This window comes from Simochromis diagramma, unplaced genomic scaffold (genome assembly GCF_900408965.1).
Source record: "Simochromis diagramma unplaced genomic scaffold, fSimDia1.1 OVJJ01000304.1, whole genome shotgun sequence".
NCBI lineage: Eukaryota > Metazoa > Chordata > Actinopteri > Cichliformes > Cichlidae > Simochromis > Simochromis diagramma.
This window is the reverse complement of record NW_024387030.1, coordinates 6,156,569-6,176,099: the sequence shown is the minus strand read 5'-3', so window position 1 is coordinate 6,176,099 and position 19,531 is coordinate 6,156,569. Positions and strand designations below refer to the sequence as shown.

Here is a 19,531-nt window from a genome sequence, read left to right as displayed (position 1 = left end):
ATAGTGCACTTTTGAATAATTTACTCTAATAATTGCAATTCAGTGAGAGACGGTTCCTTTCTGCTTAAAGTTAACGCGTCAGTTGCTTGAGGCCTTTTTCATTTAAGTATCAAAATGCTTAGGTTAGCATGATCAAAAAAACAACTTTAAAGTGTGACTATGCTTTAATATTTCCTGCGGGAAATGAGGCTTATTCTAAAGATAAGAATAATATTGAGGGTCTGACACAGATGCCAACGCCTCATAGCGGAGCTTCTTTTGTGATGAATGCTAGAGGCTGCCCGCGAGTGGTTGCCCTTTTAGAGAGATGTAGCAAACGAATATGAGCAATATGAGCAGTCTTGATATTTACACTGCTAGTTCCATTATTCACTCAAAAAATGTTGCCACTGGCACCTCATTTGGTAATGGCCAGAGCCTCATAAAAAAAACAAAATATGACCTTTAAATATTCAATTTGTTGTTTCTTTGGTGGATGTTGTCATAAACACACGTTTGCTGTCAGAAACTTTCTGCAATTCACATTTATACACTGACTTTGTGAAGAAAATATAACATATTTGAATTTTATGTAAAATAACGAATATTTAAAATTATTTTGCAGATGAAATCTGTATAAATAGCTTCATATAACGATCTGTCTCTTCATCTGTCTGAGAAAAGGCTAAACAAACAAAGGCACGAATGCATAATGTGTCTTTATAAATCAATTAATAAAACACTGCCAGTGGTAAGATTTATTAACTTTTTACTTACAAATTGACTATTCAAGAACCTAATTTGTATTAATTAATGTAATTAACTTAATGGAAAGACATGTTTAATTGAATATGTCTGCTATCACAGACAATGCAGCTTTAGGAACATTTAGTCTAATTGTTGACTTTTTAATTTGTAACCAGTAGAGGGCGTTGGTTATCTGCAAGAAAAGTGTGAGCTCCAGGGGGTAAGGATGTCTCACCAACAGCAATATACATATGAGCACACATGCATATAGCCTTTGACTGTGCTCCTATGCGTGTCTTTGGTGTGCACGAGAGATCATGTGAGTTTTAAATGTCTGAGCATAACTCTTTGTGCTCAAGTGCATGGCATGTCTTGCTAGCATGAAAGATGGTGTGGCCTTATGTTTACTCACCTGGCTGGTGTGCAGCCAGTACTGAAGTGTGTGGCTACGCCGGAGGCGAGGGATGACCAGGTGATAGAAAGTGTGTTCACCTGCCAAGGTCAGCAAGGCTCCACCTACCCCCATGCATAACAACACGAACAGGCCTGAGAAATGCTGGATTCCCATCTGTAGAGTCTGAGGGGGCGGTGACAGAAAGAGAGCATGAAAGAGAGAGAGTGAGGGAGAAGTTGGGGGAGTGACACAGATTACTGAAGACTTAAGCCGACAGAGAGGAAAATACAGAGATTGATGATTTATATTTACATAATTACCATTTAGGCCACTTTTTGTAAACGAGCACTTGATATTCTGCTGTTGTGTATCTAGTTTGGCCGTGTAAGCCCATAAGAATATTAGTCAAGAGAAGAGGACAACAGCGTAAAAGACATTTTTGGAAAGAAAAGGGTGTAGAGCAGCGCGGCAGCAGAGAAAACGGGGGAGGCATAAAAGAGAGTAATAGGAAGAAACAGCAGTTAGTACAGAGATGGTAAAAAGAGACGATGGTTAATTGAAGAGCAGCTTTTCCCTATTTGATTTGCCTAAACCCACCCTGACATAATGTCTATCTCGTATGAGGCATTCATCGGCCTGGAGGAAGTGGAAGAGGCAGGGACAAGAGCAATGCTCTCTAATCATGTTTCCTCCACCCGACTCATTTCTGCACTGTCTCCGATGGCAATTAGCCCCATGCTGACACCACAAATTCATCAGTGACAACACTGACCTCCTTTTGCTCCTAATCCAGAGGGCAGGTTCACACCAACGCCTACATTGTTAGAAAGTAGCCAGCTCTCTGCGCTTCAAATGGGATGAACAGTAATAGCTTTCCGATGCAGGGTGAAGTTAAGGTTTTCGTTTCACTGGAGAAACCTATGACTGCATAATTGCATTTGTTGCTATATTATGGTTTAACTTTGAAGTGGGATTTAAAAGAGATGGCCAAAGGGAGTTGAATAGCTTCTCTATTCGCAAACAAGAGATGTAGATACGGACATTTTGCTCTGTCTAGAGATTTCCAGTCCTTTAAAAGGAGTGCAAGTAAAAGGGAGGGCAAGAACTCAGAGTACTGTAGCACCCACACGATACAAATAAGAATCGACACTCAGACAGTGCGTGCCTGTAACTCTGGTTAAGGTCAGTAAATAGGCCCGAGTTTATGTGATTGTATGTCTTTGTTTGTGTGTGTGTGTGTGTGAAAGTGTCTGTCAGTGTATGTGTGCCTAGCTGGCAGGCAATCCAGTCTGTGTCCCAAAGGGAGACTCATTTATAGAAGTACAGCAGCAGAAGGCTTTGCTTAACACACAACACACGTACACAATTCATGAACACACACTCCCACGGATGACTTACCTCAGTGACTGCAAAGACTCTCTTTCCGCAGGGTACAACCTTATACCATTTGTCGTGTAGCATGTCCATGAAACCGTCAGACTTGTAGCGACTGACGAACTCTGACACATTACGGGTTAGAGGAGAACCCTGGGGAAGGCCAATACCATAGCCTGAAAGAGGACACAGACACAGATGTAAATACGTGTGCTAAAGGTAACCAACCTGAGAGCTACAGTCATGCCTCAGGAAGATAGTGTCTAACTCGGTGTTTTTTTTTTGCAATAAAACCAAAGTCAGACAGTTGCACTTTGCCAAAGGGCAGATGGCCTCTGGAAAAAGAAGATTTACGGTTTACAGTCTTCAGATTGAATCATAAATAAACTATGTTTTCTGGCAAAGTATTTCCACCTATAGAGTGCAAATACAGTGTCCCAAGATTCACCTGGACAACAGCTCTGTATAAAAGTGGAAACCCCCCCCAGCTAAAGCTGTTGGAGGTTGTATTACAGAACACACAGTGGATCAACTTCAAGTATTGCGTTGTTTGAAGCTTCTTTCGATATTGCCCAAGAAGTTTATAACTACAAACTCTAATCAGATCTAAAGCATAGATAGGATTAGATGTTATTCCCAGAGGTATAGCAATAGGTGATCAAGACACACAACCAAGTGGTCTTTCATGACCCGTGTGACCTTCAGGAAAATGTAGCAGTCGTTCTTCATTAGTCTTTCCTTTTTAAAGTTCCCATTCAATTAATTTTCCCTACTAGTGCTTGTTTTAGATGCAGAAAGAGCTGCCAACCATCAGGGTTTCAAATAATTATTCTTAAATGTTCTAATTTAATATCATCCCCGCTGAGACACGATTTAGTCTTTTCTACTCTTTTATGTTTGTTTGGTTTCAGACTTCAGGGTCAGAGTGTAACAAGCTGGCAGCTCTGTCTGATATCAGTCTGCTTCTGTGTCTTGAGTTTGGGGAAGAAACCTGCTTAAATGCGCATAGATGATTAATGATTTTATCTCAGTAACTTAGATGTGTTTCAGAAAGATTTCCGCATATGTTCAAAACTTCCTGTGATTTCAAAACATGTCAAACGCATCAGTGATGAGCTTATGGAGTGAGAATCGAGGCTGATTTAAGATAAAATCATTTTCTTCTTATTCTGAGAGTAGTTAGTAAACTGGGAACAACCTTTCTAAACTCTCAGCAGTGCCTTAGAACTTGGTTTTCAGACATTTTGAGAAAGAAAAAACATCCTCATGTTGGAACTCTTCCTCCTTTTCCCATCTGGCGGAGCTGTATTAACTCATAATTCATAATCATATTTTGGTGGATTTAACAAATACCCAGCCTTATTAGAGGCTTCTTCACAGAGTAATGGTGTGGTGTTTCTTTCTTTTCATGTTTTTATCAGGAGGATGAATGCACGTGTTCTGTCCCCTTCTTTGCTGCTGAAATAAATATACCTATGAAATAAATATACCTGTGTGATATGGTATGAGATTTTTCTATGTAACAAAGTGGTTCTGGTGACAAACCCTTACAACATGAGAGTGGAAAGGAAAGAAATTTAAGATTATATCTCCACAGTCTACTTTACTTGCTTACACAGTCTTCATCAGTCTTGTAAGTCGAAAGCTACGTTGCTGGAGAGAAAATATGCTTCTCTCCAACATAACTCAGAATGGAGTTTGCAGCTGTTTGGAAAGTCAGTTTTAGAAACATGTATGATTCTTTGGATTTTTAATTCTATTTATGATAATGAAAATAGTTAGGTCTGCCTCTTGAGACCTTATAAGGCATTCTAGACAAATTGTATATGTCACATCTGATACTCATTTCCATTCCAAATGCTCCAACTCCACCCCATTCTCTGTGAGTCAGGCCATTTTAAGGCTGATATCAAGTAGTCTGATCCCAGCTTAAGGAATGGAGTGGGATCAAATCTGACTCCACCCTTTAGAGTTCCTTCAGTGGAAAGTATGCAAATATACATATTTTACCTGACTGTTTCTTATGTCGGTGAGATTCCCTTTGGTTACAGTCACATGGCAGTGCTCAGACTGTGGTGATGAATTATTGTCTTGTAAATTACTTTTATGTAAATGAAATTCTCTTTATGAGGTCTTGGTCCAACACAACATCTTGGACTTCTGGTTCTGCTGTGAGGAGTAAATGTAGTAGATGTGAAAATGTCAAAGTTAACTTCTTGTGTTATTATTCTTCACTTGTGCATCAAACTCCCTTCTCTTGCCCCTCTAAATGAATGTTAATGGTGTCTTTTTTCCATTTCATTTCTGCTTTAGCCTTTTCTCCCTTAAATTTCACTACATTGTGCCCCACTGTAGAAATAAGATTTATAACACTATAGCATATTACTTTAGAGGTTTTTATAGGTTTTACTCCATTTGCATATCCTGTTTGAAATATACTTTAAAGTGAGCACAATCTTTCTAATCTGGAACTAGACTTACAGATTCTGTAAAAAATAAAACACCTTCCTCTCACCAAGCCTCACCAGAGCTACTAGCTGCAAAACACTTTTCAAAGCCTGATGCTGATCATCCACTCTGGGCTCACTTCACATTCACACCCTCCAGTTACAGATACAAGACCTTATTTTGTTGAAAGGCCAAACAAAGGTTGGTTCCACTCCATGTGCACAGGAAATTGATACCATACTGATATTATAGCCCTTTTATGAATCCCGTTCTTCTGGTGACACTAAAAAAGAAAGAAAGCTACCTTAGCTGCTCCCTTATTCACGAGGGGTCGCCACAGCGGGTAGCTCTGATGATAGTGTTCCTTTCTAATTATGTAAGTGTAGCTTTCTGTCGGAGGTAGTTATCGCATCACTTTCTTGACAGTATTAATAAGTACTTTTCACTTTCACATCATGGATGGTGAAGAAAAAACATCTTGAAGTGAAAAAAATACAGAATAAATAAAAGTATGTCTTTTTTTTTTTTATCTGATTAAATAAATAAATAAATACAAAATGTCAAGATCAGGTATAGTTTTAGAATGTTTTTTCATACACTTCTGTGGAAGACTCTTAAGTCATCCTTCATGTCTTTATATTTTGCTAGCAAGGAGCCAGAATATATATTTTTAAACTGGTGTAGAACATTTCTTCAGGTTTTCTTTGACTCATTTTCACTCCAACCCTTGTATCTGGACATTTTCAGATGAATTTTGTTTGATTGTTAAGCCACTTAACACTGACTTACAAATCATTCAAGCATAAAAGGAAATTGGACAAGTGGAGGACAAAAAAGGGGGTAACTACAACACATGAATACTATCTGAAAGTCATTTCCTCAAGAAATAGGAAACATTCCAGTAAAGAACTGACTGATGCATCTGGTTAATCAGTTGATCCATGTACTGTCTGTAAAAGCCTCTCCAGAAATGGTCTCAGTGGAAGGGAGGCTGTGAAGAAGACATTCTTAAGAAATGGAAACAGGGAAAAAAGAAATTTGAAATCTCTGGTTTAGATCATTGTCAATATGATTGCAGGAGGTCAGGAAAGAGGTAAAACATGGAGCAGCTTCGGTTATGATTTGGGGTAAAATTTCAGCCAGTGGCAAGGCTGTGGGAAGTAGGGGTGCTGGGGATGCATCATGCCAAATGCAAAAAATAGATACATAAAGGTTTTGACTGCTGTGTCTTAAGATACCTTATAGTTGGAAGATACTATGAGGTTTCTAGTACACTTCACCCCCAGCTGTGCTCATGCACACACACGCATGACTGTGCATAACACCCTCAATTCCAAGGACTTTTCCACAGCTCTGGCCAGTGGAGATCTTGTCAAAACTGATGGAATTATGAACAAAAAAAAGTTCAGTCAGATTTTGATCCATCATGCACTAGCATCTGACAAGAACTTGACTGGCAACGGCTTAATTTTTTCAGCATGTCAATGATCTCACTGTCATTGCAGTAAAAGCATACCTGGCTAGAAAAACACATAATGGAACACTATCAGTCATAGACTGGCCTCCTTAGAGCCCAGCCCTCAACAGTATTAAAGCAGCGTGGGATCATCTTGACAGAGAATAAAAACAAACGGCAGCTGACATCCAAAGAAGAGCGTGAATGTCCTTCAAGAAGCCTGGGGAACTATTCCTGAGGACTACCTAAAGATATGACAAGCTGGCCTGAGAGAGTTCACGCTGTGTTGAAGAAGAAAGGTGGTCATACCAAATACTGACATCCAAGCTCATAAGAATTGCGCCAACTCTGTTTCTGCCTTATATACTGATATACTATGTTTCCACTTATTTTTGCACACTTCATCACCATTTCTTTTTTCCCTAGCAAAATCATAAGAATTGAGGGGTAGTCTGAGACCTTTGTATAGTACAAATCTTTAGCCCATTACATGCTATATACTGATGCAGTCATTGTTATGTTCCAGAATGCTGCCAAAACAAAGTTGAAATGTTCTGTAGAATATGAAAACAATAGATGCAATCATTTGCAAATAATTTGCACCTTATTTTTAGTTAATTTAGTTTCAAATATTGTTTCAAACATTGAAACAAAAGAAATTCATTTTGTTCATTTTATTTTATAAAACAAAAAGCTAATTTTAAATTTGACAGTACCAACATTCATGTACGCTGATGCTGGTGGAGTCCAAAGGTGATCCTCAGCCACACCATGTTTTCATGTCTATGAATTGTAAATTGTTTGGGGTGAATGACTCACCGAATGGTTGGTCTGCACCACAGTCTGCCTCTGCCATTTGAATCCATCTGCTCAGTGGTCATTCATCACCCAGTGATTTCCACTTCAGAATGGTGCCTGTTTTAAATGCAGTGCTGCCTCAGAGTTCGAAGATCACGGCCATTCATTACTAGTTTCAGCCTTATCCCTTTCAGCCTTATTTCTGGATTCTCTGAATTTTTAAATACTATTTACCACAGATGCCAAAATCCTATTTTGTCAAGTATTTTCCCATGCACCGTTTCAATAGTCATGTCCTAGATAGAATAGAAAGTAATATCCTCTGTTTTTCTTTTTATGCCAAATCATCTTAATTATCTAATTAAAGTTACTGTGTGTAAAAATTTCACCACTAGATGTCAATAGATTGCAGATTGGTGTTAACTGAGTTCTGTTTTCTTACCTTGCCCAATTCGAGTGCATTATCCCAGCTATGGTGGCTCCCATTAGGACAAACTTAGATTGTGCACAGACTGTATGGCATAAGAGCTGGGCTGAGACTAGCCAGTGTATTTGTACTGCTGTCTGGACCGAATCTGGATCAACCCTAGATTTGTTCCTTGACTGTGCAGGCTGTCTATCCTCTGTTTACCTCAGCTGCCAATGCCGGATGAGAAGCATCCACCTTTATTTACTCTGTTGGAAACTGTAAAAAAACAAACAAAAAAACAACAACAACAAAAAAAAAACAAAACAAAAAACCTTGTGACAGGAGTCCAGTACGAGTCCAATATGAGTCAGAGATGCTCATTCTGACCGATGACAAGGATACTGAGGTGAACTGAGGATATGCTGAACTTTTCTGTCAGTAAGACTGCTGTTCTTGCTGCTCGTAGCTACTGTTAGCGGACTTTTTGGACACTCAAACCTAATATTAGCTGGCATAATGCTAGCTTAAAACCAGCTGTTGTTGTATAGCCAGCTCTTGTCATCTGTCCAGAAATGATTGCATGTCTAATCTGCTCTTCTTTGCCTTTGGTGTACTATTTATAAGGGTGGTCTCTAGCCACATTAAGTAAAAAAAAAAGACTTATTCCATCAAATACGATTAGTTGGAAGGGACATGTCCTTTTTGGCTGCTGCGTTTAAATTTAATGAGGAAAATGGTGGCTTCCACAAACCCGTGCCTGCTCCTACTATATGTGTTTATTTGATAAGATAAGATAAGATAAGATAAGATAAGATAAGACTTTATTGATCCCACGCCTGGAAAATTTTTGCGTTAGCTCAGCTCAGGTACAGATATCAGAAGGAAAATACAAAAAATACAAATAAAATACAAACAAATAAAAATAAGTAAGATAATACACTATATACAACGGTAGCATACACAGTATGTGATTATGGATATGGTTGTGGAAATATCCAAGACATAAACTATATAGCTTAACATAACTATTCTACCACTACTATTCCTATGCATAGACATGTACATGCACACGCACATGTACACACTTGAGACAGCATCAGTTTGTTGGGAGATGTAATTACACACTAATCTAAGTATATTTGTCAGCATAATATCTTTTTTCCTATTAAATAACCTAAATAAAAATTACTAACTGCACCTTTAACTGGTTGTAAGCTACTCCATTAAATGTGTTTTTTTTTTTTGCATAAACACAAATTATTCTGTTTTTTATTACCCTCTTACTACTTCCTGAGGTTTAATGTGATTTGTTGTGTTTGTACAATTTTTAATGACTGCATGATTGTAGTTATATTCATTCTTTTACACATCCTCGCGGCTTTGTTTTTTTAGACAAACCAAGGGGTGTACAGTACAGTTCAACTAGAGTTAAATGTCACAGATGTGAAACTGATAGCTTAAAAGGTCTATCTAATTATGCAGCCAGTAATGCAAATCATTATTGTAGTGCATTAAATATTAATCTGTTTTTTATTTATAGAAATTGTTTCTTCTTCATCATCATCAATTGTTTGGTAATGCCTTAGAAGTTTCCCCTTTTGCTTAAAACACCAGCAGCAGCAGTTGGAATAATGAGAGCAGACAAAGCAATAAAATACAGAGTAGTTACGGCAATAAAATTATATAACTCTAATATTTTTAATTAAGTCACAGATTTAAGTACAATCTTCCACCAGTGTTTATTGCTTTAATTTCTATAGCAGCACATTCAAGTGTTGTTTAATAGCTGGAGAGGATTGCCTCTCTGCCCTTCACAACTTACTCAAGAGGGATCTGTTTTGCATTACGACCACTATTTCTACAGGTGAAAAGTGAAAGAAATGTGTTCCTCAGCTTTGACTCAAAAGAAAAGACCCTCTTTAAAATTTATTGCTATACCAAACCTCCAGGGATTGTTTGTTTCATTTCATCTGTACTGCACTCACAGACACAGTCATACCAACAGGGGTTTTGTGTGTGTCTCTGTGTGTGTGTGGCTGGCTCAGACTTGGCAGCTGTTTGTCAGTGTGTTTATGTGTGTGTATGTGTGTTATGGGGCTGTCAAGGTGTATGAGCCCGATGGGGGTTGTGGACAGAAACAGAGAATAGCGAAGGTTCACGTAGCTGTCACACTCTGCTTCCTACATGACAAAGACTGCCAAAGCCTCCATCCCTTTGCTCTTTCCTTCCTTTACCGACCCTTCCTTTCTCATTCTTCTTCCTTTCGTCTTCTCTTCCCCCCTCATCCTTTCTCTTTCCCCATCCAATGTCTTTTCTCTCCCACCATTGCCGCTGGTCTCATCCTCTGTTAGTCCACTCTTTATCTCTGTCATCCCTTCGCTTTCGTTCAATTTCTGCTTCAGTTCATTCTTCTCTTTATCTCTCGGCTCCTCTCCCGAGTCCACTGCTTTGTCTCTGTATGTCTCGCTCCTCATGCTTTTTTTTTTTCTTTCAAGCAGACAGAGAGCATTTTTCTGTCATCAGCATATCTCCATCCACAATTCTTTAGAGCACTCAGTCAAATACTGAAATGCAAGTGGGCAGTCACTTGTCATTTGTTTTGATTCTTTCCCCCAGACGTTCGCATTTTCACTGTCACTCAAATCCCCCCACACACACAAAGACACACCGGTGCCCGTCGAGTTTTACTTAAAAGCACTGGGTTTGTAAAAAGCTCAGCTTATTTCAAAAACACAGATGATCTGTTCAAACTTTACAGTTACATTTTTTGTAAAAAGTGAATTTAATATTGGGTTCGTGTTCCCCTAAGCACACCAGCTTATTAGTAAGTATGGGTTGTATTAAGTCACTTTCATGGCTCATTGCCTACATTCATTGCTGTTATTGAGGTTTGACTATTTGCAGGTGTTTTACTCTTACATTGGTTACTGTTTGAAAAGTAAAGCACATATTTTTTTGTGCACAGGTGGGTTTTCTTGCTACTTTGTAGGTGTAGTTTTTCCAATTGTGTGAAAGCTACTAAGAAGGAAATTTAAAGTACAGTTGGAGGAATATTATAAAATATATATCAAGGTGAAGTAATAGATGATCCAAATGAGTAAAATAGAGAAAAACTGTGACCAAGGTGCTAAAGTTGAAGCTTCCAAACAATAGCCAATGTCATGGTGCCTACAGCCATCATTTATATAAAGTCTAAGAACGCAACCTAAAATTTCACTGAAGAAAAAACAAATGGATTTGCTGTAAATTTGACTTGTGTTACATTAAACATCAAAGAGCATGCTCCCTATTTCATGTTTTTTTAATGTACTTTTACTTCAGTTTTTTGGAGATACAGTAATTTAATAAAAAAGTTTTAAATACGCCCTACTCTCCAAGCAAAACGTGAAATGTGGACTCTCTAAATAAATGTATAACCTTGTGTAACCCTGCATGAGTTAGGCAGTTACAAACTCAGGTGCTTCTGTGAGAGTGGTTGCATCAATTTAGTTTCAGCAGCATCTCCTAGGCAACATAAATACCATGTGTTATCCCACCAACCTCTTAAAATATGAGAAAAATCCTGTTTGGTGCATGGGTATGTGACCTTCAAGTGACACTTTCACTTTCAGCTTTAATCTGTAATTTTGTTTCTTCAAATTGGTAAGAGATGTGCAGGTAAAAGCAGCAGGGGCAATTTTTAAAAGAAACAACCAGCACATTTCGAACTTCAGCTATTTCTGTATTTAACTCGATTTTAAATAGCTGCCTGAGAAAACAGGTTTTCAGACACTTTAAATATTGCTGGTTTTCAAAGTCTGAGGTCATGTTTCTCTGCTGGAAAATGGGTTCTGGTGAGAGAAGCAGAAAGGGGAGTTCAACTATCCTGGGATCTTATTCATGAGTGATGGGAAGGTGGAATGTGAGGTGGACCAGCGGATTAATCCAGCATCTTTGTGGTTGTTTTGGGACTGTTGTAGTAAAGAGAAGGCTGAGCTAAGAGGTGAAGCTTTCAATTTACCAGTCCATCTAGATTTCAGACCTCACTGATGGTCATGAGATCTGGGTAATGAGTTTCCTCTGAAGGGTGTATGAGTTCAAAGATAGGCTGGGGAGCTTGAAGTAGAACTGCTGCTCCTCTGTGTTAAAAGGAGCCAGTTGAAGCCGTTTAGGCATCTGGTTAGGATGCCTCCTGGGTGCCTCCCTCTGCAGTGTTTCTGCACATATCCAAGTGGGATGAGATCCCAGGGTAGACCCACAACCCACAGGATAGATTATATATCTCATCTGGATTGGGAGGAATGCTCCAGGAGGAAATGGAAAGTGTTGCTGGGGAGAAGGACATTAGGAATATCCTGCTTAGCCTGCTCCAACCACAACTCAACTTTTGATAAGTGGAAGATGATGAATGGATGTTTGCTGAAGCTTCTGCTTATTTATACCTGTTGATCTCATGGTGTGTGCGAGTTTTTATTTCACTGAATTCCAACTTAAAAATATTTTTTGTTATTGACTGGGGCTAGGAGGCATGGATTTCTAGCTTTTGAAAGAGGGCAAAACTGGATTCAATCAAATATTAATCTTTTCAGGTTGGATAAAAAATTCTTAAGGTTTGTGTCTATGTGTGAACAAGATCCACAGTTATAGGGTTGGATCAAATATATATTCATGATTATTTTTCTTGATTAATCTCTTCTTCAATAACACCCCCTCCAAAAAAAACCCAAACAAAAAAAAAAACCTTGTTAAGCTAGTCCTCTAAATATTTCAGAAGATGACATCTTTAATCTAAAAACTGCTGTCACATAAAATAAGACATCAGGCTGAATTATTATTAATTAATCACAACAGTTGCCCATTTCTACTAATCACATAATCAAGTCAGTAATGCTCAATTTTGTTTCAGACTCTGCCATATTTCTGCACGCACGCGCACACGTCACACACAACTACACACACAAAAACGTGTCTGTACGTCACTCTCGTCAGACGTGAGCTGCCCGACCAACAATACTTTCACCCCGCCAACAGGATCCTTTGCCATCCTCGTTTTGATCTTCAGACGTGCTTTGTTCTGCTTGACTGAGCTTGTGCAGACCACTTATACACGCAGGGACACATGCTCCGCATGCACACCAACCCCATACACACACATGCGTGCGGGCAGCTAGTGGCTGCGTGTTCAGTGGCAATATTATTAATGGGGTGTGTCTAGGCTGTCGTAAACATCTCCCAACAGCACTCAGCGAAAACAGACGCGTGGCGACACCCCCGCATCTCCCTCCACTTAAGCAGCCTGAAGATTTCAGCAGAGCACCTTGCCTGGAGCGACTCCACAGTCCCAGTTCCAGCGTCTCTCTGTATCTCCTGACCACAAACTGCTCTATAAATCCCGCTTGCATCCACATACAGACAAAATAACACTTCCTCTCTTTCTTTGCTCCATTCTTCCACTCCGTGTCCTTTCTTCCCCTCCCTCATTCCATCTGCTTGGGGTGAAGGTTTGTCTTGATTAGGAGACTCTGTTGGCTGCCTCTTTTATCACTAGCTGTGCAGAAAGGAGCAAACTGGCAGTGGGCAAATGAAAGCCCTCTATCTCCTTCTTATGCTCAACTCCCACCTCACTCACTGGCCCCCGATTTCTTTACTTTTGTTGTTCTTACTTACTTTTTAAAATCTTTTATTCCGTCTCGTGTTTTTTTTCTTTTCTCCCTCTTATTTGTTTTACTTGTCTCATGTTTCCTGTCGGTGTCATTTCCTGTTCTTTCTTTATTTAGCCCCATCCTACTCTCCCTCACTCCTGCAAAATAGCTACTCGAACAAGTGTAGATTCTTTGCATGACTTATTTGTGTAGACGGTGAATCAAGTAGTCATCAAACTGACACGCTCTACATATCAATGAGACCTGCTTTCCCTTCTTCACATTCATGAGTAATGGCTCAGCGCTGTCCCTGGGCTCATTTTGTACAATGCAATGAAGAAAGCACTAGATAATCTCCAGTGAACAAGGACTGTAGAGGAAGTAGGGAACGTGGGAGTGGGGTCTTTCTGAGGTGACACTTTGATTGACAGAGAAATAGTATCAAAGATAGTGTCTGGTCCCAGGTGGCACCCGTACTAGCTTCTATTTATCGTCTGTGTTTCTGTTTGTGCCTGTATCAGTGATATGAGGAGAAAAGAAGTCTGATATGAATCAAATACACAAATGCATGCACCAGCACACAAACGCACACCTACAGTAATATGCGTGGACATAAATAAACATATGTGGTCATGCGTGAGCTCCCAGCGCCAATTCTATCCTAGTAAAGAAAAACCTCCTGGTGACTAAGCTACAATGGGTTAGAGGTTAAATGTTTGATATATCCAATAAATGTGTTGCGCTAGCAGAAATTTCACTTCAAAGTCACCTTCAGAATGTGTATATGTGCAGACGGCATGTGACTAGAATACTGTAAAACTTGCTATAATAGCTAGAATGCTTTATTTATCTCGGCGAACGGCAGAACCTGAGATTTATTGGCGCTGGGACATAATTTCTTTCGGCAGGTCGTCAGCAGCGTTTATTTCTAAAAGTGTTATAATTTACTCCTGTGTGTGCGTATATGTGTGTGTGCACATCACTGCAACTCCTACTACTGCTACAGTAATGCAACTTCTTATGTTGCAACTTTTTCCAGTATATGGGGCCATAATAATCACGTAAAGTAATCAGTTACTTGGCCAAAAAACATGAGTTATTGTTGATATAAATGATCAATGGCTACAGCACAAAGTGTAATTTGTCTTGTATTAAACCCTCCAGAAAAGAGTGATATAAGCCCTTTAGACTTTTTTGCAAATAGGGGCAATGCTGTTTACCTTGTAAACAGATATATTATATATTTCTTTGCATACATAAATCTTATTTACAATATTTAAAAGCTTCTATTATTGTTATATTTCTTCTTTTCCAACAGTACCTCAGTGACACGTGCAGAAGGAAAATGCCGGAAAGAAGGAAAAAAATTCAAATTTAGCTGCACATGTTTTCCGTGCACGTCTCTGAAAATATTATGGTTTTTGGGGCAGAAAAATAAAGTGTACCAAGAAAAGAATCACGCACACACATCAGTGCCAGACTCAGATATAAGCATGCGTAAGCCCACATATTCATGGAGCAGTGTGCAAGAACTTGAATCTGATATCCCCCTGTGGGGGTCATTAGCTATTTTCTGATTGGCAGTGGATTTTTTTTACATGTTTTTTAAATGTTCTTGGAATGTCTAAACATCAAAGTCCAAAGTGTTCTGACTGGGCAGTCTTGTTAATAATAGATGGTTGAATACTTTTACCCTGGAGCGTTATAAGTTCACACAGTGAATCACCGTGTTATTCTGTCAGTCATGTTGTTTCCTTAGCTACTACATGACTGACTACAGCATTTGAAATGAATCTGTATATATCTATATCTATATGGGTCTCCCATTGCCTTAAATTCACTTTGACCTGCCTTGAACAGTCAACTTGACCAGTGATAGCATAGCAAGGAGGAATGAGCCTTTAAAAATGCATGCATTAGCTAGGACTCTATCCTCACAGCACTGACTCTGGAGAGCAGGATCATGTGGCCCACACCTCATGTGTGGCCTTCCACACATATCCTGTGGATATATACTATAAGCAGTCAAAGAGCTAGACTAGCAAAGGTCAGTAGAAAATTTTAATATATCCCCCAACCCTGAGTTAAAGTCCTGACCTGAATTATTGTTTCAGTGGACCTCTAAGTGTGTGACTACATGAATAAATGTTACTGTTTTATAGAGTTTTGGGGTGTGCATGTGTATGCATGAGTGCTTTTCAACGCCTTTCAAGTTGTTTTTAAAAAAAACTGGCTTCAAACAACAACCACGGGCCCTCACAAGTGATAAAAACAAGTGTGTGCGTGTGTGCTAGTGTCTGTACCTTCAATAGCAAATGGCTTTCCCACAGTAAGTAGTTTGCAGTCTGCATCGATAGAGACCTCATAGTCCAACAGGGCTTTATCCATGATGAATGCATCCAGGGCAGGAGGATCTGTCCTTCACCACCAACAACACACACACGCACACACACACATCACAAGAAGTGAGAGAGTAACATTAATTGAAGACGATTAATCTTCGGTTTTACAAATCAGATTCTGTTTCCACACTATTCCTAAATCTCCAGACCTGCTCAGGAACCTTGGATTTAGGGCTGTTATGCCACTGTGTCATTTATACAGGGGATAAGATTAACTGCATTCTAATACACTATGTAAACACATACATCATTACCTAAACCAACATCCTCTGTCGCGGACTGATAAGGCATTATACACACTGCTGAAGACTCTCCTACTCTGGCAATATCGATCCAATTGACCCTGATTGACCCTTAATTATAGACTGTTCCTCTGTGTGCAGCCTGTGCTGCTGACCATGGTTGGCAGAGGATTAGTTCCAGGAAATAAGGCTCAACAGACAGGGTCTGAATGATAGACCTACACACAGATATGTATATACGTTCGATGCAGAGACTTTCAAAGTGATAATAATGAACAAATAAACTCAGATTTGAAAGGCATAAAGAAGACGTGTACAAATACAGTCAGTCCAATGGAAAAATAGACAAGACTGATCAAATTACCTGAAACTTGTTGTTATTCAGGACATTTACCACTAAACACTGACGCTGACTTTACAAAGTCTTTGCAGTGCTGGGAAGAAGGAAAGTCTGTTTTTCTCTGTCTAGACCTGTCAAATACTATGCACAGGGAGAAAAGTGAGGATAGAGAGTTCTTTTGGGACTAAAGAAGTTGGAAGCTACCCGATGCATGGCCTTGGAATAAGAGTTGTGTGTGTGCGTATTTGAGCATGCCTATAAATATATAGGCATGAGAGTGTGCAGGTACAACTGTAAGCTCTAAGCTTGTGTATGTGCACACGTGCGCACAATTTCCTCTGAGCTTATATGTTTGTGTGCACCTGCATGTGTATCGTGCCTCTCCAGGAGAAGGCTTGGGATTTTTCTTCTTTAAGATTTGACTGCAGTATTGGGGTCAGTAGTTCTGCCAACACAGTATTTTACAGCCTTACTCCAGTTCTCTGCACTGCTGTGACTTCGACTTCTGCTTTGCCTCACACGCAAACAAATGCCGCCTTCATCTTTTCTGTTCTCATCCTCTTTCTCTGAACAAGCGCTTTCTATCTTCCCACTTGAATCACAAAGTCAGCACATGCACCATCTCAGTAGCTCTGCTGGTGCTCTCTGGAGTAGGCATTGTGTCTGAGAAGTGTGTGCGTCATTGTGGTTGTGCTTGGTACAGTACATGGGCAGGATAAAATTATTATTATTATTATTATTATTTTACTATTTTTGTACCCTGTGAATCCAGTCTAGTGTTTTTGATGTGAAGTTTAAGGGGTCTAACGTGGTAAAACGATCGGATTTTACATAAAATAAAATGATAAAGTAAAATGTAAAAACCTGCCTCAAAACAGAATCTTGTGCCCAAACATTTAATCTTTCTGTCATAAGCCCTTTTCTTTATTCAACAGCAAAACTATGAGCGATGAGATGCCACAAAAACTAAATGCGAATACTAAAAGTATTGCCACTCTCATCCTCGATTGCTGGTAATCTGATGGAGAAGCTAAATCCAGAAGACCGCTGAAGGCAAAACAGTTTAGGCTGCCAGAAACCAAAGTGGGTTCATCCTCAACTGCTTAAGGAAAGCCAGCTGGTACGGAAATAACAGATTTGCTAGATGTGGAGGAGTGAAGGACATGTAAAATAAATAAAAAAGTAAATATACAAAAGCAACATAATTTGTGAATAACTAATATAATGAATGACGAGTGTGAACATAGTCTAATTAACTGGTTATTCAGAATGATTATTTCTTGGATTCCTCTGTATGACCTTTTTGCAGCCTTCAGATCATCTTTATAACTTCTGTAATGAGGTTCATTTATTTCATCCACATCCTTTGCATGAACCTTATGAACAGAACTACTTTCTGTCACACTGACTTTTTTTTTACGGTTTTCCATTCATTTTTATTTTCCTCATCACTTAAATTTGTTTTTTAAGTGCAATTTGTTGTAGCTCTTTCTTTTCATTTTCAATGATTTATGTAAAGCATTTTCAATTTCCTTTGTAAATTAAATGCGATACAAAAATAAACTTGTCTTCTGTGCTTGCTTTCATCTGCTTTCTGTCCCCATTCGACATCAGAGTGAATAATTTTTTCTCAGCACTCCTTACATCAGCCTGCCCCTGACCCTTATTCATCCCTCATTAAAAAAAAAGTCTAATTATTTCTTTCTTTATAAACTACAAGGACTAATGAAATATAATTTATGTGTTTTTACCTCGGTTACACCTTATGCTGAAGTGTGTCTAGATAAGGAAAAGCTCATGATTATGCATGGTTTAAATACATGCGGCTAGAGCACTGAGCACTTCTTCCTATTTCCTTCACATGCACTTGCAAAACAGTGTGTTCTCTTAATAAGAAAAAGCTGATAAATGGGTTGCACACAACAGCACTGCAGGTGTAAAGAAAGCAGAAATCATCCCCAAAGCAAAACTTACATTAAGCTTGTAGCTTGTTCTTCATAATAATTCAAAATAAATATTTAAGAGAGAGAACGAGTAACATGCAAATTGTTGGTGCAATTAGTAGAACTGTTTTGCACAATGTGCATAGAAAATAAGTCCACTGAATATAGAAAGCCACAAATACGAGATGTGAACGTGACTAGATTTTTTTTTTAGGTTAGCAGGAAAGGAAAAGGGTAAAAATGGTTATTTTCAATATTTCAGACAGTGTCCATGGATTTGATTGTTTCTTACTTTAACATGTGTACACCTTCTGGAGTGGTGGGTTGGTTGAAGCGTCTCATGTAGTCGTGCATCTCCGGGAAACTTTTCTTCATGTAATCCTCAGCACTGCTCTCCCTCACTGTACCAAAACGGAAGCCCAGGGATGGATGGTGCAGCTGTGGAGATGGAATAGGAAGGCATGGGTATAAGAGAGGGTGGATATGTAATGTAAGTGATGAATTCAGGTGATATCATCCTATTTAGGAGTTTAGATAAGGTGCTCCCTTATTCCCAAGGCGTTGCTACAGGAGATGGATCGCCGCATTTGATTTGATATCAATTTTTATACCGGATGTCCGTGCTGATGCAACTCCGCAACCCTCCCATTTATCCAGGCTTGAGACCAGAAATAGCGTGGGACATCCTGAGCCTGGGTTTTTGTCTCCTTCAGGTCTTGAACCCAGGATCTTTCAGATGTTAAAATAAGTAAAATATGTACTTGAGCTGATTTGCTTGACTACTGTTTTGATTTAAGTATTTATTTACTTTGATTCCTCTCTTGAATAAGCCCCTTGCTCCACCAGGCGCCACATTTTGCTCTGATTTCAGGGCTGAACAACAAGTTTCCTTGAAGGATGAGAAACAGTGTATATACCAGGCTTTAAGGTATGTTTTCTCATATTGGTGAGTATGTGAGAAGTGCTACCCAGTCAGCAGTGACATCTATATTAAAGCCCAGCAATTTTAAAGGAGGCAGTGCACACAATGGATCAACTGCCATGGGTGTGTTTCTTGCACAAAACACAACAAACAACACACCACTGCATCCATTTAAATAATGGTTTTACTACATTTTGCTGGGGCGGAACACAGCCCTATTGTCGGCAGTGGGTCTCCAGTGGGAGTGGAAGAATGTATTTTTCCCTTATTAAAATTAAGTCTTGGTTGGATAGTTTGTTATATAGATATTGTGCATATTCAAGGCCTGAATACAATAAATTCTGCATAACTTTAATTGTCTGTTTTAATTTACCCTTGCCATTAGCGGTATAGTTTGGGCAGGAAGCTTTTAAAGTTATTGTTTGATTTATGTACCGTTTTAACTGTGGGCTGGGA

The 19,531-nt window shown here is 39.1% G+C and overlaps 1 protein-coding gene across 1 annotated transcript in view; it reads right to left on the bottom strand.

Moving 5' to 3' along the window:
• The window catches only part of LOC120740023 (glutamate receptor ionotropic, NMDA 3B-like), an 89,299-nt gene that overhangs the window by 7,155 nt on the left and 62,613 nt on the right, over positions 1-19,531 (bottom strand). The window contains exons 7-10 of the mRNA XM_040042091.1: positions 18,446-18,591; positions 15,530-15,645; positions 2,519-2,670; positions 1,139-1,303 (exon numbers count right to left, since the gene is read on the bottom strand). Coding sequence (XP_039898025.1) covers positions 1,139-1,303; positions 2,519-2,670; positions 15,530-15,645; positions 18,446-18,591 — 579 coding nt within the window. The remainder of the gene's footprint in view (positions 1-1,138; positions 1,304-2,518; positions 2,671-15,529; positions 15,646-18,445; positions 18,592-19,531) is intronic.